This window comes from Sporisorium graminicola, chromosome SGRAM_7 (genome assembly GCF_005498985.1).
Source record: "Sporisorium graminicola strain CBS 10092 chromosome SGRAM_7, whole genome shotgun sequence".
Classification (NCBI taxonomy): Eukaryota; Fungi; Basidiomycota; class Ustilaginomycetes; order Ustilaginales; family Ustilaginaceae; genus Sporisorium; species Sporisorium graminicola.
Window position 1 is genome coordinate 810,870 of NC_043737.1, and position 23,325 is coordinate 834,194.

At 59.8% G+C, this 23,325-nt stretch overlaps 6 protein-coding genes across 6 annotated transcripts; 2 read left to right on the plus strand and 4 right to left on the minus strand.

Moving 5' to 3' along the window:
• Positions 1 to 166: 166 nt before the first annotated feature.
• EX895_005732 (uncharacterized protein) lies at positions 167 to 970 on the minus strand (the record flags this gene model as incomplete). Its single annotated transcript, XM_029886324.1, has 1 exon — positions 167 to 970. The coding sequence occupies one exon, from the start codon at positions 968 to 970 to the stop codon at positions 167 to 169; it is 804 nt and encodes a 267-aa protein (XP_029737555.1).
• Positions 971 to 1,465: 495 nt separating this feature from the next.
• EX895_005733 (uncharacterized protein) lies at positions 1,466 to 2,973 on the plus strand (the record flags this gene model as incomplete). The annotated part of the gene is made up of 2 exons (XM_029886325.1): positions 1,466 to 2,777; positions 2,900 to 2,973. The coding sequence occupies 2 exons, from the start codon at positions 1,466 to 1,468 to the stop codon at positions 2,971 to 2,973; spliced, it is 1,386 nt and encodes a 461-aa protein (XP_029737556.1).
• Positions 2,974 to 3,174: 201 nt separating this feature from the next.
• EX895_005734 (uncharacterized protein) lies at positions 3,175 to 4,053 on the minus strand (the record flags this gene model as incomplete). Its single annotated transcript, XM_029886326.1, has 3 exons — positions 3,175 to 3,270; positions 3,361 to 3,482; positions 3,555 to 4,053. The coding sequence occupies 3 exons, from the start codon at positions 4,051 to 4,053 to the stop codon at positions 3,175 to 3,177; spliced, it is 717 nt and encodes a 238-aa protein (XP_029737557.1).
• A 317-nt stretch (positions 4,054 to 4,370) lies between these two features.
• EX895_005735 (uncharacterized protein) lies at positions 4,371 to 5,516 on the minus strand (the record flags this gene model as incomplete). The annotated part of the gene is made up of 1 exon (XM_029886327.1): positions 4,371 to 5,516. The coding sequence occupies one exon, from the start codon at positions 5,514 to 5,516 to the stop codon at positions 4,371 to 4,373; it is 1,146 nt and encodes a 381-aa protein (XP_029737558.1).
• Positions 5,517 to 5,843: 327 nt separating this feature from the next.
• Positions 5,844 to 9,701, minus strand: EX895_005736 (uncharacterized protein; the record flags this gene model as incomplete). The annotated part of the gene is made up of 1 exon (XM_029886328.1): positions 5,844 to 9,701. One exon carries the CDS (start codon positions 9,699 to 9,701, stop codon positions 5,844 to 5,846), a length of 3,858 nt encoding a protein of 1,285 aa, XP_029737559.1.
• A 1,633-nt stretch (positions 9,702 to 11,334) lies between these two features.
• EX895_005737 (uncharacterized protein) lies at positions 11,335 to 23,253 on the plus strand (the record flags this gene model as incomplete). Its single annotated transcript, XM_029886329.1, has 1 exon — positions 11,335 to 23,253. The coding sequence occupies one exon, from the start codon at positions 11,335 to 11,337 to the stop codon at positions 23,251 to 23,253; it is 11,919 nt and encodes a 3,972-aa protein (XP_029737560.1).
• Positions 23,254 to 23,325: the final 72 nt, after the last annotated feature.

Genomic DNA, 23,325 nt, shown 5'->3' on the forward strand with positions numbered 1-23,325 from the left:
TTTGTAATAACTTACTGTATTTCTATCCTTGTTGATTCAATTCGAATGGACACTCTATCTTTCTTACTTCCACGACACCATCGTGTTCACACGCAGGACAGTGTCAGAAGCATGTGCGTGAGAGAAAGAGAGTTCTGGCAAGCGCAGTGTATACTTGTGAGCTATATCAGCACGCACGCATCTCGACCGCCGACGCACACAGACTGACAAATGCCGCGACGTACCCGCCGTCCTCGTTTCCCTCGCGCTCGCAGTTGTGGTGGTGGCGCCACACCTCGCGCAGAGCCACGTCGGTATGGCACGGGTGCAGATAGTAGCTCGGCAGGCCGGTCCTCGGGTGGTCGGCGACCGAGATCGGTGCGGCTGTCCCCTGCGCCACCTCCTGCTGCTGCTGTGCTGCACCGCTGCCCGCGTGCAACGGTGGTGGTGATGGTGGTGGTTGCGATGCGCACAGCGTCCCGCGCGAATGCACCACGCCTAGCTGCGCAAGCTGGTCCAGCTGCACCGGCTCACCGCGCTCCGTATGCGCATGGAAAAACAACACGGGCAGCCGCCAGATCTTGGACCACGCGATGGTCTGGTGCACCGTCACCACCCGCGCTCCTGTCCTTCCGACCGCCGCCTCATCCCCCACCGCCTCGGCCACCTCGTCCTCATCGAGTACCACCTCCCCATCATCCCCTTCTGCCCGCTCCGCGGGTGGCGGAGCAGCAAGCGCAAACGACCGCACCAGCCCGGTTGTACCCTCGAACGCAGGTCCTGGGTGTAAAGGCGCGAGCCACGTCCATTGTGTTGCGTACGTGAGCCAGGACAACGACGGTGAGGTCGGGGCGGCGGCGGTGGGGAGGAGGACGCGATCGCGATGGGCGAGGTAGGCGAGGGAGCGCGCTTGGAATTGGGCGAATGTGAGGGTTGCGTTTGGTGGTGGTGGTGGTGGAGGAGAGGCGGCGAGGGGGGACGGGGGGGCCATGGTCGGGTAAGTGGTGGTGGTGTGATATCAGTGTATGGTTGGCGGTGTTGGAAGGGGAAGACCCTGAAATTGGCTCTCAGCTGGACACGGGGTTTTGGTGGTGAGGTTGTTAGGGTGCTGAGAGGCAACAACATGTGTATTTGGTTAGATTTTGGAATCGTGCGAGCCGGATCGGGAAAGGGCGTGTGCAACCCAAGTCAACAGCAGCAGCAGCTCAGCCCCGCTCGCCCTTTCTCTCGCTCTCTTTCAACAATTTCCGCGCTGTGCGTGTGTGTGCGTGGTGAGGGGAAAGTGTGAGAGCACGAGCCCACACAAATCGGACCCTCGCTCGCTCGCATCCATCCTTCACCCTTGCTCCATCCAATACCACCATCACCATCCATCATCCACCATCCAGTCTTGGATCCGACACACACGCACACACACACTGCACGGCCCTGCGCATCTCGACTTTTCAGCTCCACGACTCAGCCAACAGCACCGGCTTCCTCAGCCATGTCGACCTCCCTCCCGACCAAATCGTCCAACGCGCTCCTCTCGGTCAACTTCAACCAGGACCACTCGTGCGTCGCCGTCGGTACACGCGATGGCTACTCGATCACAAACTGCGAGCCCTTCGGGCGTGTCTACACCAACAACTCCGGCCCTACCTCGCTCGTCGAGATGCTCTTCTGCACCTCTTTGGTCGCACTCGTGGCCACTTCCGACTCGGATCCCAAGAGCAACGCCTCTCCACGTCGGCTGCAGATCGTCAACACGAAACGTCAGTCGGTCATTTGCGAACTGCTGTTCCCCACAGCCATTCTGGGCGTGAAGCTCAACCGCAGGAGACTTGTCGTTGTGTTGGAGCAGGAGATCTATATCTACGACATCAGCAACATGAAGCTGTTGCATACTATCGAGACCAGTCCAAATCCGATGGCCATCTGCGCGCTTTCGCCTAGCTCGGACAACTGCTTCTTGGCATACCCGTCACCGGTACCGTCGCCGACCAGTCCGTTTGCCAACCCGGCAGGTGGATCCGGCAGTGCAGGGTCTTCGGGGAGTGGATCGGGTTCTGCTGCGGGAGGCACAGCGGGAGACGTATTGATCTTTGACCTGCTCTCCCTCTCAGTCACCAACGTGATTCAGGCACACAAGACGCCCATCTCGGCACTGGCGCTCAATTCGACAGGGACACTGCTCGCCACTGCTTCCGACAAGGGCACTGTCATCCGCGTCTTCTCCGTCCCCGCTGCACAGAAGCTGCACCAGTTCCGGAGGGGGAGCTACGCGGCCAGGATATACAGTCTCAACTTCAATGCTGTCAGCACCCTGCTGGCCGTGTCATCGGATACCGAGACCGTGCACATCTTCAAGCTCTCCTCGGGCTCCAAGTCGGCGGCGGGGAGTAACGGCCAGAACTCGCCTTCGCTCAGCTCGTTCGACGGGAATTCGGACACCTCGTCGCCGCCTGGGTCGGCCAACGGCTCGTCGAACGGCGCCACGCGCGGAGGGTACGAGGCGTTCATGGGCAAGTCGCGCTCGGATCGCTCGACGGGCGGGATAAGCGGCACGCTTCGACGCAGGAGCATGGCGCTGGGACGCGGGATCACAGGCTCCGTGGGCGGCTACCTGCCCAACAGCCTTACCGAGATGTGGGAGCCCAGTCGCGATTTTGCCTTTCTCAAGCTGCCGACGCAGGGCGTGTCGAGCGTGGTGGCGTTGAGTGCGACCACGCCGCACGTCATGGTGGTCACGAGCGAGGGGTATTTCTACAGCTACAACATCGATCTCGAGCACGGAGGCGAGTGCGTGTTGATGAAACGTAAGTTACGCCTGCCGAGTTGACAGATACTATGGTAAAAAAAGGAGAGAGAGAGCGCGATGCGAACTGACGCCTTTTTTCTTCTCGGCCTTGCTGGTTGTGTGTGGGTGTGCGTGGTACAGAGTATTCATTGCTCGATGGCGAGTCGGACAGCAGTGCCGCCGCCGGCGCCGCGGCTGGATCGAACGGCGATTGACTTGACGTCTCGAGCGCTGCGCGTGTGTCACCAAGAAATCTCAACCTCGTCCACGCGGCCCTCCCCTTCTCTCGCCTGTGTGTTTGAGTCCGGGTTATATGATGCCTTGGCACTGGCACGCCGGGGAGATGTGTGACTGTGTGAATGTGTGACTGAGCACACTGGCTTGCCTGCAGCTGAGGTTTACATTGAGATGCGCAGCTAGCTCGGCTGCGCACGCTCTAAGGCCGAGACCTGGCGTTCGAGGGTCCACACTTGCTCGTCGAGCAGGGTGAAAGCTTGGCTGAGGGTTGAGGTCTGTGTTGCGTTGCACACCACGGGGCGGTTGAGGTGGTTCAGCATGGGGGGTTGTGTTACAGCTTGGAGTATGGAAGGGGGGTTACTTACGTAGTGCGACCAGCGCTGGACGAGGTGCAGCAGACGAGCGGTGTGGTTGGACGCTGTTTGTTGTGCGGCTGTATCGCTGTGCTTTGCGGTGGCCAGTTTGCGTGTGTTCGACTCGACGTTGCCTGTTGAGTTCCACAGAGCATGTCAGCATTCAGGTTACAGGGAAAAAGAAGGAGTGCGGAGAGAAGACCTACGTGCCAAGCTGCGGCTTGCATCCGGCTCGAGCACCCGGCGCTCGTGCACCAGCGTGTCTATCTCAACCAACGCTTGCCCCGCCTCGTGCAGCTCCGCCTGCTGGCTCAGGCACCAGCTCGCCTGCTGGTGCGCGTCCCACACTTGCGTGGCATCGGCAGTCGCAGTCGCAGCCGCAGCCGAGCCCTCGGGCACCGGCGCGAGAAGCTCGGCGTACTCGTCCCACGCCTCGAGCAACCGCGAGATCGCCCGACTCCCCGCCGCATCGGTGGAGAGCGATGATAGCGCCGAGACGATGCGTGTCAGTCGTGGCAGTGCTGCTTCGGATGGTATGGCGGCATGTGTGGGCGGGTGAGGGAATGCGGAGGCGGAGGCGCCATGGACGAGGTAGGATAGTGTCGAGAGCCGCATTTGCGCCGCTTTGATGGGGGGGATTGATGGGGCGGCGGAGGCCTGGGTGGATGTGGATGCGGATGCGGAGGGTGATGTGGTGTCGGCCATGCTTGGTGTGACTGTTGGGGTGTGCTGTGCGGTGTGGCAATGATGGTGTTTGAGGGCGAGGCAGGTCGTTGATGGTGGTGGTGGTGGTGGCGATGATGATGGTGAGCGAGTCAAATGAACTAGTGCGCGTTGAGTGTTGGTCTGCACACCAACACTTTTTTCGCGCATCACCCCTCCACCATAATTGCACTTCCAACACTGCATTCTCACTCCTCCTCGTCGACCTCGACCTCTCACATATATGTCGCCCGCACACAGTAACACACATGTAGCCTAGCCACACTCTCATATACACATCTTTGACCGCTCCTGGCACTCTAAAACGCTACATCAACCCCCACATCCCCCGCCAGCGAAACAACAAGCTTGGTAATCTCGACATCCTGCACTCCCACCCCGACCGACTTGAACACACTAGTCACACTCCCACCCGCTCCCTCCCCCACCCCGCACACCCTCGCCTCGCGTTCGACGAGCTGCACATACCCCTCCCCGCCTCCCGCCTCCGGCTTCGGCAGAAGTGCGCCCAGCTCCACACAGCGTGTTCGAACAGCCTCGGCAGACGGCAGAGCTTGCAGCAAGCAGCCTGCTTCCGTGGCGCACGCTTCGGCGCTGTCCACGACCAGCGCACCGCTCATGGCGGCAGCTGCGCAGATGAGGTCCCGCGGCAGCTCGCACATGGAGGGTGTGTACGACCCCACTGCGCAGATGTGCTTGCGTTTCGGCCCACCGGCCAGGTCCGAGTGTGCAAACAGGGCCGTGCTGGAGGGCGTACACGTAAACACGAGCGATGCGCTCTGCAGCGCCCTTGTCACGCTTTCCCCATCGCGACCGCGGATGCACTTTATGCTGTACTCCTTGGGCGTCCAAGATAGGAGCGATTCGAGCTGTGTTGCGAACCGCTGTTGCTTGTCGTCCACCTCCTCGAGGGAAAGCTGCTTGTGCGAGCCGACGACGACCGTGATCTCCCGCAGACCTGCAAAGTAGCGCATGTGGAGCCAGACGTGGAACACGGCCTGCGCGCCGTCTCCGAACACCACGGCGCTCCCCACTTGCTCTTGAAGCCTTCCTAGCGCGAGGATCGAGCTCGCCAACGACCCAGCCGCTGTCCGAAGCGCCGTGAGACACGTAGAGTCCACCACGTGGCTCAATCTCCCCGTCGCATCGTCCAACACCAGATTGACGCCGTGGATCCCCGACACACCGCCAGCGCCGGGCCGCGGGACGGACACGATCTTCACCACGCTGTCGGGCGTGTGTGTGCGCGCAGGCATGAACAGCTGCGTGTAGCGCGGCGTGCGCAGCGAGAGCCGCGCCGGGCATTGCGCTCCCTCGCGGTTCGACCCAGATTCAGCACCACCCTGGATCGAATGCAAGGCTACAGCTTGAGACTGCAGTAGGGCGGACAGGGTGATGCGGGGCAAGATGTCGGTCTGCACCTCGGCGTCCGAGATGACCCTCATGTTGCGAGGCGCGGTGTTGTAGATGCTTGGATCGATCGCGCCCGAGTCGTGGTAGTAGATAACCTCGAATGGCACGACAAGAACCCTCTCGAAATAGCGCCAAAACACTCCTCCACCAACAGCCCGCCGTCCTATAGTACACGCCGAATATCCCACAACCCGCACAAAATCGTCGTCGCAACTGCAACTGCACTACACCTCACTGATCTCCCCCACGCCTACCTCGACTCGCAAGCCCTTGCTACAAGCTCCGCACCTCAGCATCCCTCTCTCTCACACACACACCCACCCAAAGCACCTCACCAATTTTCCCAATCTATTGCATCTTCACAAAACGCCCTCGGTCAACCTCTGGTACATATCGTACAACCTAGTAAACGCACTGCCCGCACTCGAGAGGATCAAGCGATCCACAAACTCGTCGCACTGGCTCTGGCTCAGCGCGAGCTGGAACCGATCGCGCAAGTTGCTCGCCGTCAAATCGCCGAGTGCAAAGCAAGGCAACTTGCTGTCCTTGGCCATGAGCTCCACCAGCATGATGATGCGTTCCGCATGCTTGCGGACGTCGCGGAAGCCTTGGCGCATCAGCTGCTTGAACTCTTCAAACTTGCTGCTCTCCAGCCCGCCCAAGATATCGATGTACTCCTGCGGCATCTTGAACGGCGCCGCCTCGAAGCCCACGCCGCCCGGGCTGATCCCAAGCATGAACCCGAAATCGATATGGATCAACCGGCCGTGGTTATCCACCAAAATGTTGCCGTTGTGTCGGTCCTTGATCTGCAGCAGGTACGAAATGATACTGTACCCGGCCAGCGACTGGATGAACCGATCGCGCGCCGCATTGAACGAAGCCGACGTCGACGGCCCGTACGCCGCCAAAAAGTGGTCATAGAGCGTATACCCCGCCGCCTTGTCTTCCTCCGACATGCGCGAGTACGCCTCCTTCTTGATCGAGTGCACCGACACCGCATCCGTGATTGTCTCCATCAACCCGCTGTTCTCCGACGTCACCAAGATACGGAAGTAGCGCACCCAACACTTGCTGCCCGTCTCCTGCCAGATGCGTCCAAACTCGTTGATCAGCTGCACCGCCAACTGCTCCTGGCGCAGATCCGCGCCCGTCTTGACAATGACCGAAAACACGTCCCAATTGGTAAGGTGGCCGTATGGCGACGAAGCGCGGATACGTTGCTTCTTGGCCGCCCACGACTCGCTAAACATGGCCGCCGACGGATCGTCCTTGTTGACCGCACGCAGCACCGCCTCCTCTTCATCCTCCGCCATCTGGCTACCCGCCTTGCGTGCGCGTGCACGCGAAGCCGTCACATGGCGTCCGCCCGTCTTCATGCGCCGCATACGCTCCTCCTCCAACGCCATCATCTCTTCCATAATTCGTTTCCGGATCGCTTCCGTCTCGGCATGCACCAACCTCGAACTCTGTCCTGCTCCCCCACCCCCACCCATGGGCATGCCCACCATCGCCCGCGTTGGATCGAGACTCGTCCTTACGTGCGTCGTTACACCGGCAGAGCCTTGACCCACCTCCGACTTGTCACCAGCTCCTCCGCCCGCGCCATTGGCTGGTACAGCAGACGTCGACGATCCGTACCAGTTGGTAGGAACGATCCACGAGCTCCACCCACCTTGCGCGTTGGAGCTGAGGTTGGGCCCATAGTTGATGATGGCCTGTGCCTTGGACGCATTGGTCGACTTGTTGAGCTGCGAGAGCATGATGGCGGCTGTGCGCATGCGCTGCGCATACTCGTCGAGCGAAAACTCCTTCATGGGGCGGTGACCAGCAGCGAGCTGATCCGGGTCGCCATTAGCTCCTTGCACTGCTGCTGAAGGGCCAGCACTGCCAGAGCCAGATCCAGAAGGAGCCGAGGTCCATGCGGCCGTGTCGTGCATGCGGTTGCGTGAGGCCAAGTCCTCTTCTTCGTCATCGGAGGAAGAAGGATCGCGCTCGCCTCCGAACCCAGCCAGATCCGATCCGTACACTTGCTCGGTCAAGTCGATCTCTTCGCCACTTTCCTGTGGAATGTCATTGTCGTTGAACGACACCTGCGGCGCTGGACGCTCCGCTTCGGCCGCGCTGGCGGCAGAGATATCGCCAGGATGCTCGATCGTAGGCGTCAAAGGCTGCGAGACAGGTTTGGGTGTGCTGGTTCTCGTGAGCAGGCCGCTGTCCTCGTTGGTTTGCAGGTCCACATCTTCAAGGGCACTGGCGTCCGGAGTAGTGATACGTGTATCGGCGTCGTGGTCCGAGATGGTTCGAGGGTGCTCATTGGCGGATTGCACAAACGAGGGGCGACCCGAGGAAGCGGCGACTTTGCGTCTGCGCACGTCCTCTTCGGTGACGAGGCGGCGCAGCGTCTCCCTGTTCTGTCTGCGGTCGGGGTCAAAGTCAAGATCGTTGTTGAGCACCTCGACGTGCAGCAGGAAGGGCACGCGGTCGGCCGAGTTGAGCACCACCGCCTCGCTCGGGTTGATGCGAATCACACGATGATGTCGACGTGGCTGTACCTTACCATCGTTCAACGCGATACCGACATCCTTGACATCGGCCGGGCACCAAAGTGGGAAGCAGACGTCGGCGGGGAGCTTGTGGTTGAGTGCCGTGAGCTCCGCGCGGAGTGCCGAAAGACGAGCGGGCTTGGGCAGCAGCAACAAGCGCGCCGAGATGTCTTGGAGTGAAAGGAGGAACTGCGTCTGCACCTTGCAGTAGTTGGAGCGAAGCAAGCTGCGACGGGCTTCGGCGTTGTAGAGCGTCAGGATGGCTTCGGTCTTGGCGGCAGAATGATCGAGTGTAGCCGAAGAAGCGAACACGGACGAGACACTTGCTTTGGTAGAGGCCAGGTTAGGAACGGAGCGAGAAGGCGGGGCTTGCTGACCGAACGACGCGAGCTGGCGGTGCTTTTGTGGAGACCAAGGCGGTGGCGAGGTGGTGGCCGCCTGCTTCTTTCTGACGACTACAGAAGTGTGGTGAGAGTTGAGATGTGTATCTTGTGCCTGGCCAAAAACGTCGCCAACTGCAGCGGCAGCTTTGCCCTTGAAGTCGTTGAACCCAGCATTGAAGCCGGCAGCAAAGGTAGCAAAAGGGTTTTCGATCTTTTTTGCAGCCTCGGCAGTAGGTAGAGAACCGCCCGAGGTGATCTCTTGGCTCTTTGATGGGGTGGGAGGAGCGCCTGTTTTGGATGGTGGCGCCGGGGCGGATGCGTCTTTTGGCGGTGGAAGAGGAGCAGAATCTGCTCTGGACATGCTGACGGAAGAAGCGGCAATCTTGACCAACGAGCCGGCAAAGGAGGTCAGACTGGAACCTCTTGATTGAGGCTCTGCTGTTGCCGGTGCTGGCGGCTGCGGCTGCTTTTCGTTGATCGACTCGTTGTCGGAGCTGTCGAGGGCGTCATCTTCTGGTGCGCGGTCAGGGCTATCGCCGTAGTGCTGTGCACGTTCTCGGTCAGCGTCGTCGTCGTCTTCGTTGTCTGTTGCTGCATCTGCATCGCGGGCAGCGAGTGCATCTTGCATAGCATCAGGCGGTTGTCGTGCCTGTTCGATGGCGATCGTTCCCGTGATTGCAGCTAGGCTGGGCATAGCGGGTACACTGGCCATGACCGAGCCGATGCCGACAATGTTAGCGAGCGGTGCTTGCGGCGAGACCTTTTGGCGTCCAAACGAGGTGGCAGCGACGAGCAAGCCTTGGAGGCCCGAGTGGAGCAGGTTCGAGTTGGAAGGGCCGGCAGCATTGTGGGCAGCAGTGTTCGCGGCAGCGGCGGCACCGAGAGCGTAGACCGAGTTGGAGCTGGAGAGCGGATCTTCAAAGAGGATGCGCTGGCATTGGTTGAAGACGCGATGGCAGATCTGAAAAGAGGCGGTGTGTGGATTCGAGGAGAGGTCGGAGAGGGCGGCTTGGAAGTACCAGAGGGTGAGAAGCGCGACGTGGACCGACTGGTTGCATCGTCGGAGGATGAAGCATTCGAGTGCACGAGACTCAGATGGCTTTGTGATGAGAAGGTGGCAAAGCTGTGGCCAGTAGAATTCGACCTGGTCCGACGGGAAAGCCGACTCGAGCTGACTGACGAGATAGTAGGTGATGCCGATGTTGTCGGAATAGGTGCGAAGGTAGGAGAGCGCGAGATGAGGCGAAAAGTAGTCCGAGTGGAACAGACGTAGCAGAAGGCTCGCCATGATGATGGCTGTACTCGCAGCAGAGACCGGGGCCGAAGTCGATTCGACTCTATGCAAGCCAGCGTGGTCCTATGTGGACCTACAAGAGATCCACGAGGGACACAGGGAAAGAGCAGATGAGCGCTACAGTGCTGGATCGCATGAACGGTGGCTGCTGCGGCGACAGAAGGATGTGAGAAGCTCGTGTTTGAATCGATCCAAGTTGAACGGCACGGAGTCAGTGATGAGGCGGCGGCATGGGTTGCAGCCAGCAAACAATGATGAGCGTAGGTTAGGGGTCGAGGAGAAAGGATGCGTAGATGGAGATGGGGAAGGCGGAGTTTCAAGCGACCACGCTCCTGTCACTCGCAGCGGGAGGGTCGACTCTGCCAAAGTGTTCCAGCTCGACCCTCGCTCAGACTATCTCTTCCAGCGCACGGTTGTGTTGTGTGTGTTCTTTCGTTGTGTTTGACCCAGCTAGCTGGCTAGGGTTCATCACTGACACCCACCACCTCGTTTCGCCTTTTCGGCATTCACACACGCACACACGCACGCCACGCTCCGCACGCTCAATCGGCTCGCTAGTTAATTCGCTTTGCCTTCGTTTCCTTCGAATAAGTCAGTCCGGAGGCCTTGCTCTGAACCGGGTGTGACTGAATTGCGCTCCTGTAGGGTTTTCTTTTCTGCCTCAACATTGCTGTTGTTCAAAGCCAACCCGCAAGCCAGACGGTCGGGTTGCAGTCATGGGCTCATGCAGCGGCTCGGCTTTTCCGAGGAGAGCAAAGGAAATCCGCGTTTGTTAGGTTGAAGCCTCTTGCTGCTTATGTGAGGCTGAACAGTCGCAAGGCACAGGGTCCAAGCAAGAAGAACGGAAGGAGCACGTGACGAGAGGGTCAGTTGGGATAGCAAGCCAAGTCCAGCGTCGTCTTGGAAAAAAAAGCCCCGCGTTTCGTTGACCCTTGTTCGCCTCTCTCTGGCTCTCCGCATCGCCATGTCAACCTCTAGCTCTATTCACTTAGAACGGTGTGCCCTGTAGACTCTCTGTGACGCATTAAGGCCTGTGTTCTCCGTATCTGGCGACAGAGGCAAGCGAGTGGGCTTGTTCAGAGTCGAAGAGGAAGCAGCAAGAGGGAGCCAGAGGAAGTTGCCAATCTAACATGATTGAAAATTGTCTCCCGCGGCGGCTGGGCTTCGCGTCTGTCCAGCCTCGCCTTTCGAGATTGAGATTGGAGGTCTGCTTCTTTCTTCTCGCACCATCCGTCCTTACCTGAAAACCTCGTCCCAACCACCTTCTAGTCGGCGCCAATCCGTCGGCTGATCCGACAACGGCTGACGTAGCAGCTGTGCCTTCGAGGATAAAAGAGTCGGAGCACGCTCCCGTCCGACGTGCATCCGAGTCCCATCGTTCGACCATCCGCTTCTAGTTTGCTAGCAGCCCAGAGCCACAGCCACTTCCAAGGCGGGTCAAAAGAGTGAATTGCGCAACCCATCGACATCCACGACTCAGCCAATTCCCCAGCTCACAACGAGTCGGTGCACCCGTCATATGTGCAGCACATCTGAGCCAGTCGCTTCCTGATCGCGTCGAGGTTGCACTCTGCTTAGGACTCTCATTTGTAGTGCTGCTCCTGTGCAACGTCAACCCATACACACCATGGCATCGACCGACACGCCATCGCGGCGATCCGTGCCCGACGTCGAGCAGCTCGCCAGCAAACTCTCTGACAAATCCACAGATGCAAAGGCAAAGCTTGCTCTCGCCTTTGAGCTCAAAGAGCTTCTCGACCTCTTCCAGAACCTCGACTACGCCCTCTTTCTCAAACATGTCGTTCCGGCCTTTGTCAGCCTCCTCGAATCAACACCATGCTGCTTCACCGCAGACGCACCAGAGCAGCGCCTTCGTCACATTGTCCTCGAGACCACCCACCGCCTGCCGCAGCAAGAAGTGCTCAAGCCCTTTGCCGACAGCCTCATGACCGCCATGCTCAGCGTCCTTCGCGACGACAATGAGGAAAACGCCGTGCTTGCACTCAAAGTCATCATTGATCTCCACCGCTCTTTCAAAGCCGTGCTGCAAGATCAGGTGCAGCCATTCCTCGAACTCGTCAAGTCGCTCTACTCCAACATGAAGAATACGGTCGAGCAAGCATTTGAGTCCGAAGCTTCCCAGCTGCAAGGCTCCGCAACAGCATCGACCGGCTCTCCCGCTCCACCCGCAACTACTGCAGTTGCTCCCGCTTCGACATCGGACGCCGCCTCCTCTACCACCACAACGGCAGCCACAACCGACTCGGCTTCGAACGCTTCTGCAACCACACCTGCTGCCAATGCGGCCGACTCATCCACTACGCCAGCTTCAGCAGCAGCCGCAACATCTTCGGCAACACCGACCACTTCGACACCCGCCGCTGCCGCCGCCGCAACCGGGTCGAAGACCCTGCCTAAGTCCATGTCCAGCTTTAAGGTCTTGACAGAATGCCCCATCGTCATCGTCCTCATTTTCCAGAGCTATCGCTCCGTCGTGCCACAGGCCATCAATGTCTTTGTGCCACTCATCATCGAAAGCTGTCTCTCACTCCAGGCAAAACCTCAGCGCGAGGCCCACGAGGCGGCCAAAGCCAAAGGGGAGATCTTTGTCGGCGTCGCTCCTGGCATCAAAAACAGGCCGCTCTACACCGACATGATCGTGGCACAGGTGAAGACCATGTCCTTCCTCGCCTATGTCTTGCGCGGGTCTGCGCCCGTCATGCGCCCCTTTGCTCAGGTGCTGCCCGAGATCAGCGTGCGTCTTCTCAAGGACTGCCCGCCCGAAGCTTCGGCTACACGCAAGGAGCTGCTCGTGGCAACGCGCCATGTCCTCTCCACCGAGTACCGCGCCCACTTTGTCGGTCAGATCGACACACTCCTCGATGAACGTGTCCTCATCGGCACTGGCGTCACCTCCCACGAGACCCAGCGCCCGCTCGCCATCAGCATGCTCGCCGACCTCGTCCACCACGTTCGCCAAGAACTCTCGCCCGCACAGCTTGTCCGCGTCGTTCACATCCATTCGCACATCCTCCATGACCCCACACTAGCCCCAAGCATCCAGACCATGTGTGTCAAGCTTCTTCTCAACCTCGTCGAGACGATCCTCACCAAACATCCTGACGGCGCCACCCAGACACTCGCCTCCATCTTGGACGTCTTTGTTGAGAAACTTTCCAGCTTGCATCGTCTTCGTGCCGACATGGAGCGCATCCGACACATCAAGGACCATGCAGACGATGCAGCAGCAGCAGCACCCCAGGCCCCCGTCGACGCGGTGGCCATCGAGCGAGGCAAGCCCGTCCAAGCAGCAGCGACCATGCTCGACACCGCTGGCGACCCGCTCAAAGACGCGCGCTTCCTCTTCCGCAACATCATGTTCGGCTTCAAGACGCTGATTCCCGTCCTCCGCCATCGCAACGCCGCCTACCCGGACGGTGCCGTTGCAGGCAAGCTGCTCGTTGACGGCGTCAAGTGTTGGTCCCTTCACGAGGACCGCGACGGCAGGGATGAGAAGGAATTGCTTGACCTCTTCACCACCGTGTTCATCGACCTCGAACCACAAGTGTTCCACGAAGTGTTTACCACGCACATGCCCTTCCTCTTTCAAGAGATGCTCAACTCGCCCACCTTGCTCGGCATCCCGCAGAACCTGCTCAGCAACGACGCCGTCTCGAAGCGCTTTGTCGGCATCCTCTTGCGCTTCCTTGTAGACCGTCTCGAGGAGCTCGGCAAATCCGACAAAAAGCACGCCTCCATCAGCTTGCGCCTCTTCAAGATGGCTTTCATGGCTGTCACGATCTTCCCCGAAGAGAACGAAGTGGTGCTCCAGCCGCACCTCAGCCATCTCATCATGGAGTCCATGAAGCTTGCCAGCAAAGCCGACGAGCCTACCAACTACTTTTTGCTGCTCCGCGCCCTCTTCCGCAGCATTGGCGGAGGTCGCTTCGAGCTTCTTTACAAGGATGTGCTGCCGCTACTTCCCGTGCTGCTCGAGAACCTTAACGCGCTTCTCAACGCCGCCGAGCCCAGCAGGCGCGAGGTTTTTGTCGACCTCTGTCTTACCGTCCCCGTCCGACTCAGCGTGTTGCTCCCTTACCTCGGTTACTTGATGAAGCCCTTGGTGCTGGCGCTCCAGTCGTCCACCGAGCTCGTCAGCCAGGGTCTCCGCACGCTCGAGCTGTGCATCGACAACTTGACGCAAGAGTTCCTCGATCCCATTATGGCTCCCTACGCCCAGGACATCATGGCCGCCTTGTGGCAGCATCTGCAGCCTTTGCCGCACAACCACCAGCACTCGCACACCACCATGCGAATCCTCGGCAAGATGGGTGGACGCAACCGCAAGCTGCTTCAGAATCCACCCCGGCTCTCATACGTCTCGCACAAGGGTCCTACCTTCCCCGTGCATTTTGAAGGCAAGACGCAATCCATGACGCTCACGCCTGTCACCGAGCTGGCGCTGGCCAACATTCGACGCACCGACCCATACTACCGCAAGCACGCGTTCGAGCTGCTACGACACACTGCAGCGCTCTTCCTCGACGGATCGCTCATGGACGCCGATCGCGAAACGGTATTCGGAAGGCTCGTCAAGGGCCTCTTCGATGCAACCCGCTCCGACGATCTGCGCGATGAGGCAGTCCAGTACCTCTTTGGCATCTGTAAGCACGTCTTTCATGCCGAGATCAAGCGCGACATGCCCTCGTCGTCCGGCGCATCCAGCCGTCACCTGTGGCCCATGACCACTTCGCTCCTCGAGGGTCTTACCAACGCCTTGGCTCTCAACGAGGCTGGCAATGATCCTGCACCGCTGATCGACTTGCAGCTGCAGATTATCCGCGAGTTCCTTGCCGCCTGCGAGAAGACGCCTGCTACGCGCCCAGATCTCGGCCACATTGTCATGCACTCGTTCGCCAGCAAGTTCTGCTCGCAGTGCTACGAGCAGCTCTGGCAGCGCAAGACCGGCGGCTGGCTCGGTGTCGACATGCTCGTTCGGCGCGCCGACCTCGGCCAGATCTGGGTGCGTGACCACCAGCTCGAGATCGTGCGTGCGCTTCTGTTCATGCTCAAGGACATGCCCAACGATCCTCCAGGCAACATCGATGAGGTGAGCGAGACGCTGCTCCAGGTGATCCGGCAGGCGTACACCGTCAAGGCGCCAGCGGCCGACGGCAAACCAGAACCGCCTGTGCCCGAACGCCCGAGCCATCTCACCTATCTTATCGGCATTTTGGTGCCCGAGCTCTCCAGCTCCAACGCCACCGTTCGCACCACCACACAAACCGCGTTCAAGCTGCTCGCCGAGTTGCGCAAGTGCACCGTCACTGAGCTGCTGACGCCGCAGAAGGACCGCTTGTTGCAGCCCATCTTCACCAAGCCGCTGCGTGCGCTTCCCTTCGGTATGCAGATCGGTCACATTGACGCCATCACCTTTGCGCTCAACCTCACGCCTCCGCTGCCCGAGTTCAACGAGGAGTTGTATCGCGTGCTCACCGAGGCGTTGGCCCTTGCCGATGCCGACGATCAGGCGCTGATAGGACGCACGTCGCAGTACAAGAACATGATCGCGGTCACCAAGCTGCGTGTGGTGGCGATCCGACTGCTCTCATCCGCCATGGCGTGCGGCGACTTCCTCTCGACCAAGCACACGCAGATGCGCATGAAGATCATCTCGGTCTACTTCAAGAGCCTCTACTCGCGCAGCGAAGAGGTCGTGCAAGTTGCCTACGAGTCGCTCAAGACCGTTTTGAGCCAGCAGAGCAAGCTGCCCAAGGATCTGCTTCAGAGCGGTCTGCGGCCGATTCTCATGACACTCGCCGACCGCAATCGCCTCACCGCCTCGGGCCTGGAAGGACTCGCCCGTCTCTTGCAGCTGCTCACCAACTATTTCAAGGTCGAGATCGGCACCAAGCTGCTCGATCACCTGACCAGCCTTGCTGAGCCCGCTGTTCTGCTGCGCGCCGCAGCTGGCTCGCTCCGCGATAACGAGCAGATAAAGACGCTGGTCGCCATCGTCAACGTCTTCCGTCTCTTGCCCGAAGCCTCGTTCCAATTCCTTCCGCGTCTCACCACGACGGTGGCCGAGATTGAGGCGCAGCTCCGACGAGCCGGTCCGACGCCATTCACCAAACCGCTCACCCTCTTCCTCAACCGCTTCGCCGAGAAGGCCGTGACCTACTTTTTCGAAGGCGACAAGCTCAGCAATCCCAAATTCTTGAGGGTCGTCAGGCTGTCGCTGGCATCCGACGACGGCCCAGAGCTGCGCGCTCACGTCACCAGCGGCCGTGAGAAGCTGCTGTTCCCGCTGTTTGCCAACGAAGCGACGGCGGCCCAGGTTCAGGCAGGCATCTCGATCGTACAGCAGTTAGTTGATCGCGATCCCAAGTGGCTCGTCACCAACAAGGACGTCTTCGAAAAGCTCATCGGCCTCTGGAACGGCCCTGCGAGCCGCGAACGCCGGCGCGAGGAGGCTAACAGCAGCGCCAACAAGGCCGTGGCCACACCCGCCAACGCAGCAGCCAACCAGGTTACCGCCATCGCCCGCAGAAGCAGCGAGACTAAGCGGCTCATCGAGCTCTTCCTCTCGTTCCTCCGCATCGAGCCGCATGTTGAGGCCTACCTTGCCATCTTGGACGCGTACACTTACAAGATTGCGTTTGACCTTACCTTTGCGACGCGCTTCATCTACGACCACCTCTGCGTCAATGCGTCCAACTCGTTCAAGAGGCAGATGTTCTCGCGCTTCCTCACGCTCTTCGAGGACAAGGAGGCCAGTCAGACGCTCAAGACTCAGGCGCTGCGCGTGCTCATCAACCCCATGTTGCTCGCTTCGTACGGTCCTCATCCTACCAGCTCACCAGCCGCTTCGCCCAAACCAGCGGCAACCATCATCACAGCCAAGTCGGAGGTCGTGAGCTCACAGAAGACGGCTTCCGACGCGAGTGAGAAAGCCGACGACAAGGATGGCGATGTTGAGATGAAGGACGCAGCTCCCGCCGACGGCAAGAAGCCAGAAACCGCCATTACTACTGGCACAGCCACGGCCTCCGCTTCCACCGACGTGCCCGCTGCCGCCGCTGGCGCCACGACCGATGGGATCGATGCGACCGATGCGACCGATGCGACCAAGGAGACCGAGACCAAGGACGTTCAAGCATCTTCTGATAAAACCGCCGTCGCCGACGATGTTGAGGTGGTCGATGCCGAGCTTGTCACGCAGATTGTCAATCGCATGTGGAAGCCATTCCAGAACACCAAAGCCGCCAACGAGCTCTGCTCGGACGATGCGCTTCGCATCGAGCTGCTTCACATGTCGACCATGATTCTCGAGCATTGCTCCGATCATCTCGCTCCCAACGGTCAGCTGAAGAAGGACACGATCAAGTTTGGCTGGGCCAACCTCACAGCCGAGGACGTCACCGTCAAGAATGTGGCCTACATCTTTATCGCGCGCTTCCTCGAGGTGTTCGAGAGCCCTATCAAGATTGTGGGCCAGGTCTACTTCGGCTTGCTGCGCGCTCACCAGTCCGAAGGCCGCAGCATGGTCAAGAAGGCGCTCGACATTCTCGTGCCCGCGTTGCCCAAGCGTGCGGGAGCCAGCGAGAACGGCCAGCCTCCGCAGTGGGCCAAGTGGACCAAGCGACAGCTGGTCGACGAGGGTCATAACGTCAGCCAGCTCTTTGCCATCTTGAGCCTGCTCGTGCGTCACGCCGATCTCTTCTACAGCAGCCGCGAGATGTTCATCCCTCACATTGTCAGCAATCTCACCAAGCTCGGCCTGGTTGCCAACGTCAACGTCGAGTCGAGGATGCTGGCCGTAGATCTCGTCGAGCTGCTCCACAAATGGGAGAAGCGCCGTCAGGAGCATGTCCGCTCCCAACAGGCCTCGGCCGAGAATGGCTCTGCCGACAGCACCACCGAAGAAGAGGCCGCTGGTGGTGGTTCTGCTGCTGCCAAGCGCGGCCTCGATGCGCCTGAAGAAGCAGCTTTTGTCAAGAAGGTGCGTATCGACGAGTCGGTCATCTCTGCTTCGGCGCCTGCTTCCAAGAGCTCTTCGCCCGTGGCTGTGACAGCGGCTGCGACGGCTGGCACCTCCGCTACAGATGCTGCCCTGTCGCCTGCAGACCACGAGTATCTCATGCCCATGAACCTGCGCGAGATGACCGTCGGCTTCCTCGTACGCTTCGTTTCGCTCTCGATGGAGCCCATCTCGAAGGCCGGCATCGTCTCCAAAGCTGCCAACTTACTCTCCGAGATCCTGAAGGCCCCCTATTGGTCGGATGTGCAAGTGCGACTGTCGATCTTCCAACGTCCTCTGATCCACACGGAGATCAACGAGCAAAACACACCTGTCATCTGCAACGCACTCCGCACGCTGCAGATCGTCGTCGAGGACAAGACCGACGCCTACATTGCTCCTCACGTTCCTCAGCTGCAGAAGCTGCTCGAGAAGAGCGCTGCCACCGACGAGGTCTCGCTCGTTGAGGCGCAAAAGCCTGTTCTGGAGCGCATCTTCCGCGTGATTCCGGATCCACCGCCCGAGGAAGACGTTGACGGCGAAACCGAGATGGACACAGGGGATGACAAGAAGGCTGATGAAGATGATGCTAGCGCCACCAAAGACTCGAAAGAGACGGATGCGACTGACGAACTGGCAGCCTTCCGCAAATTTGCCGAAAACCTCATCGCTGATGGCCTCAAGCAGAGCCAGCATATGTACAGCGTGTTCAGCATGCTTGATGCGTGGAGCCAGAGCAAGCCGGAAAAGATCGATGCGCATCTGCCTGCCCTGAGCAAGGCACTCAGCAGGCTGACTAAGGAGCACCTCGCTGCCACGGCGCCTGTTCCAGCCAACGATGCAAACCTCAAGCTGCTCATGCTCGTGCTCGAGCTGCTCAAGCGACGCATTTCGAATCTCGGCGATCAGCGACGTTGGCTGCTCTCCGCGCTCGTGCAGTTGGTGGAGCGCTCCTCGTCGCTGGAGCTGTGCCGCTTCTTACTATCCACAATGTCCAAATGGATACTCGAACAGCGCGAAACCTTCCCCACGGTCAAGGAAAAGGCGGGTATCTTGCTCAAGATGATGTCGTTCGAATCGCGCGACAACGACTCGCTGCTGCGCGATTACCTCGATCTCATCCACGCCATCTACACCACGCCCGCCTTTGCACGCACCGAACTGACCGTGCGACTCGAAAATGCGTTCCTGCTCGGATGCCGTCACAAGGATGCCGAGATACGTCAGAAGTTTATCGACATCTTCGACAGGACATTGGTCCGCGGTGCCGCCGGCCGTCTCCAGTATCTGCTTGGCCACCAGAGCTGGGAGTACTTGGCTGAGCACTACTGGGTCAACCAGGTACTCGACCTTGTGCTTGCGTCGATCGATACCAACTGGCCGCTACTCGCGCACACCTCTGTGCAGCTCGGCAAGGGCGGCAGCAGCTTTGTGCCGACGCTCAAGAGTTTGCAGATCGGCGACATGCTCGCATCGATCCGCGCGCTCCAGTACACGGACCGTGACCTGGCTCATCAGATCTGGACTTCGTTCTTCGCAGCTGCTTGGCGCTCGATGAGTCGCAAGGACCACGATGACATTACGCGTGCGCTCATTGGCGTGCTGACGCGCGAGTACAACCTTCGACAGGTGAGCAAGCGCCCCAACGTCGTCCAGACGTTACTCGAAGGTGCGCTCGCCTGCAAGCCGCAACTCGAGCTGCCGCCGCACGTGGTCAAGTATCTCGGCCGCAATTTCAACGCATGGCACACGTCGATCGAGCTGCTACAGAACCTGCTGCGCTCGCTACCTCGCCAGGACGACGCGATCCGCGAAGCAGGGCAGGATGCGCTCACCGAGCTGTACGCCGAGCTGTCGGAGGAAGACATGTTTTACGGCCTCTGGCGACGACGATGCGTCTATGCTGAGACGAACAGCGCCATCTCTTTCGAGCAGATCGGCATGTGGAACCAGGCGCAAGTGCAGTATGAGACTGCGCAGATCAAGGCTCGTTCGGGTGTGCTCAACTTCACTGAGGCCGAATATCATCTGTGGGAGGACCAGTGGGTGTTCTGCGCCCAGAAGCTGCAGCAGTGGGACATCCTCACCGACCTCGCCAAGATGGAGGGCGACAACGACCTGCTACTCGAGTGCGCCTGGCGTCTGTACGACTGGAACACGGAGCGCGAAACGCTCGAACAGGCTCTCGAAAGTCTGTCGGCGAGTGCTACGCCACGCCGTCGCGTGTTTGAAGCGTACATGGCGCTGCTCAAGTCGCAGTCCGGTCAAGACAAGCCTGCTGAGTTTGGCCGCATCTGCGACGAAGCAATCCAGTTGACGCTCAAAAAGTGGCACTCCCTGCCGACCGCCGTCACGGTGGCGCACGTTCCGCTGTTGCAGATCTTCCAGCAGTTTGTCGAGTTGCAAGAGGCTAGCACCATCTTTGCCAGCCTGGCGCACACCAACGCCACCAATCTGGATCAGCGTTCCGCCGAACTCAAGGCTCAGATGCAGACGTGGCGCGAACGTTTGCCCAACCTGTGGGACGACATCAACGCCTGGTCCGATCTGGTTGCATGGAGGCAGCACGTGTTTGGCGCCATCAACAAGGCGTACCTGCCCTTGGTGCCTGTCATCCAGCAGCGCGACGGCCAGAACGCTTCGACCAACTCGTACGCCTACCGCGGCTACCACGAGACCGCCTGGATCATCAACCGTTTCGCCCACGTTGCGCGCAAGCACTATCTCAACGACGTGTGCATCTCATCGCTCACCAAAATCTACACGTTGCCCAACATCGAAATCCAGGAGGCGTTCCTCAAGCTGCGCGAGCAGGCCAAGTGCCACTTCCAGAACCCCAACGAGCTTACACAAGGTCTGGATGTGATCAACAACACCAACCTTATGTTCTTTGCTGCGCCGCAGAAGGCCGAATTCTTCACGCTCAAGGGTATGTTTATGGCACGCTTGGGTCTCAATGACGAGGCGAACCACGCATTTGCTACCGCCATCCAGATGGACCTCAACCTCGCCAAGGCTTGGACCGAGTGGGGACGATACAACGACCGCCTCTTCCGCGACCGCCCGACGGAGCTGTCGGCGGCCGGTAACGCTGTCAGCTGCTACCTGCAGGCGGCCGGTCTATACAAGAACGCCAAGGTGCGCAAGGTGCTCATCCGTGTGCTATGGTTGCTGTCGTGCGACGACAGCAAGGGCACCGTGTGGCAAGCCTTTGAAGGGTTTAAGGGCGATGCACCCATCTGGTACTGGATCACGTTCATCCCGCAGCTGCTGCAGAGTCTCAGCCACAAGGAGGCTCGCTTCGCGCGCAAGATGCTCATGTCGATCGCAAAGACGTTCCCGCAGTCGTTGTACTTCTACCTGCGTACGACCAAGGAGGACTTTGTGGCGATGAAGCGTCAGTCGGTCATGGCTGCACAGCGGGCGGCCCAGCAGCAAGCTCGACAGCAGCAAGCTGCAGCAGCGGCTGCCGCGGCGACCGCCAATGGTAAACCCGCTGCTGGTGCTGGTACTGAAGCCGGCAAGACGCCAGGTGCCGACGGACAAGCTGCCGGCAGCCCTGCCAAGACCGACGGCACGACTCCTGCCGCTGGTTCCACGCCTGCCAATGGCACCAGCAGCGCCGCCGCCGACGCGAGTGCCAACAAGACGGCTTCCGGTGCTACTCCGGCGGCTCCAGCATCTGGCGCAACGACAGCGGCACCTGGTGCTGCAACCGCCACGGCAGCAGCTGCCGCAGCGGCCAACATGCCACGCCAACCGTGGGAGTACGTAGACGAAATCCTCAACATCCTCAAGACGGCGTTCCCGCTGCTGACGCTCACGATGGAAAACATCGCCGAGCAGATCCAGCAGCGATTCAAGCCGACCAACGAGGAGGACATCTACCGTCTCACGAATGCGCTACTCAATGACGCGCTGCAGCAGTACATCCAGCGTGCAGTCTCGCCCAACGATTCAGGCGTGTTGCCCGCGTCATCGCAGGCCAACGTGATTCGGTTTGCCGAGAATTTGCCGCAGGGACCGCTCAAGACGTCGTTCGAGGAAGACTTTGTCAAGTCCAAGCCGACTTTGCGAGACTATGTTTCGAAGCTGCAGCGCTGGAGGGACCGATACGAGACGAGCCTCGATCGTCGCCCGAGCAAGCAACATCTCGAGCACTGTTCGCACTACCTGGTCGAGTTCCAGCATCAGAAATTCGACGAGGTCGAGGTGCCCGGCCAGTATCTCAAGCTGGAAGACAACAACTCGGACTTTGTCAAGATTGCGCGCTTCATGCCCGTGTTCGAGATGGTGCGGTCTTCGGGCATGTGCACGAGGCGGTTGACCATCTTGAGCAACAAAGGTACGACGCATTCGTTTGCGGTGCAGTTGCCGAGTGGAAGGTACTGTCGACGCGAGGAGCGAATTTTCCAGCTGTTGCGGTTCTTCAACCGGATCTTGGAGAGGAGGAAAGAGACGCGTAAGCGTGGGCTGGCGTTCCATGTGCCGTTGGCGCTGCCGCTGGCGCCGCAGGTGCGGTTGATTGATCATGACTCGAGCTTTGTCAGCTTGCAGGATATTTACGAGCGCCATTGCGAGGAGATTGGGATTGGCAAGGATGATCCGGTGATTGCGTGGGTTGAGAAGATGCGCAGTACGTGGGATGGGGGCAGCCTGGGGCCGAATGCCGGTGGTGTTTCTGGCGGTGGTGCGACGAGTCTGTCCGCCCCGACCCCAGCCGCAGGTGCGGGAGCAGGAGCAGGAGCAGCGACGCGCGGAAATGTCGACTTCACCAATCTCCGCATGGATCTCATGGAGGAGATATCGACCAAGTACGTGCCCGACACGGTGCTGTCGCGCTACCTTACGCGATCCATGCCGTCCCCTTCGGACTTGTACATGCTGCGCAAGCAGTTCACGCTGCAAACCGCCGCGTCGTCGTTCGTCACGTACTGCCTGTTCGTCTCGAATCGCCTACCCAACCGTATCCACGTCAGCCGCTCCACAGGGCAAGTGGCCATGTCGGACGTGGTGCCCACTTTCAACCCCACGGCGCCGCAGTTCAAGTCGACCGATCCGACGCCGTTCCGTCTGTCGCCGAATCTGCAGAACTTCATCGGGCCCGTGGGTATCGAGGGCGTGCTCACCTCGGCGCTCATGGCGCTGGGCAGGACGTTGACGGAACCGGAACGAAACCTCGAGGAGTATCTCGGGATCTTCGTGCGCGACGAGATTAACTTTTGGCTGCAGGGTGCGCAGCGCCAGGCACAGGCGCAGGCGCAGGCGTCGGCATCGACTGCACCCGCGCTGGTAACCGAGGCGCCCAAGGAGGTCGTCCTCACCAATGTGCTCGAGATTGTCAAGCGGGCGAAGCTGATCAGCTGCAGGCACGAGTTCGATAAGCTCCAGCAGCCTGCGGGTGGAGCTGGCGCCGCGAGCGTGGCTACTACGCCGGTCAGTTCTGTGGTGCTGGATCTGATCAACTCGGCGAGCAACCCGTCGAAGCTGGCGTTGCAGGACCCGACGTGGGGGCCTTGGTTGTAGGCGCGAGGGAAAGAGCAGGATCGGAGATTGATGATTTGTTTTTCATTGTTCTCAAGGAGTCTCATACAGTCC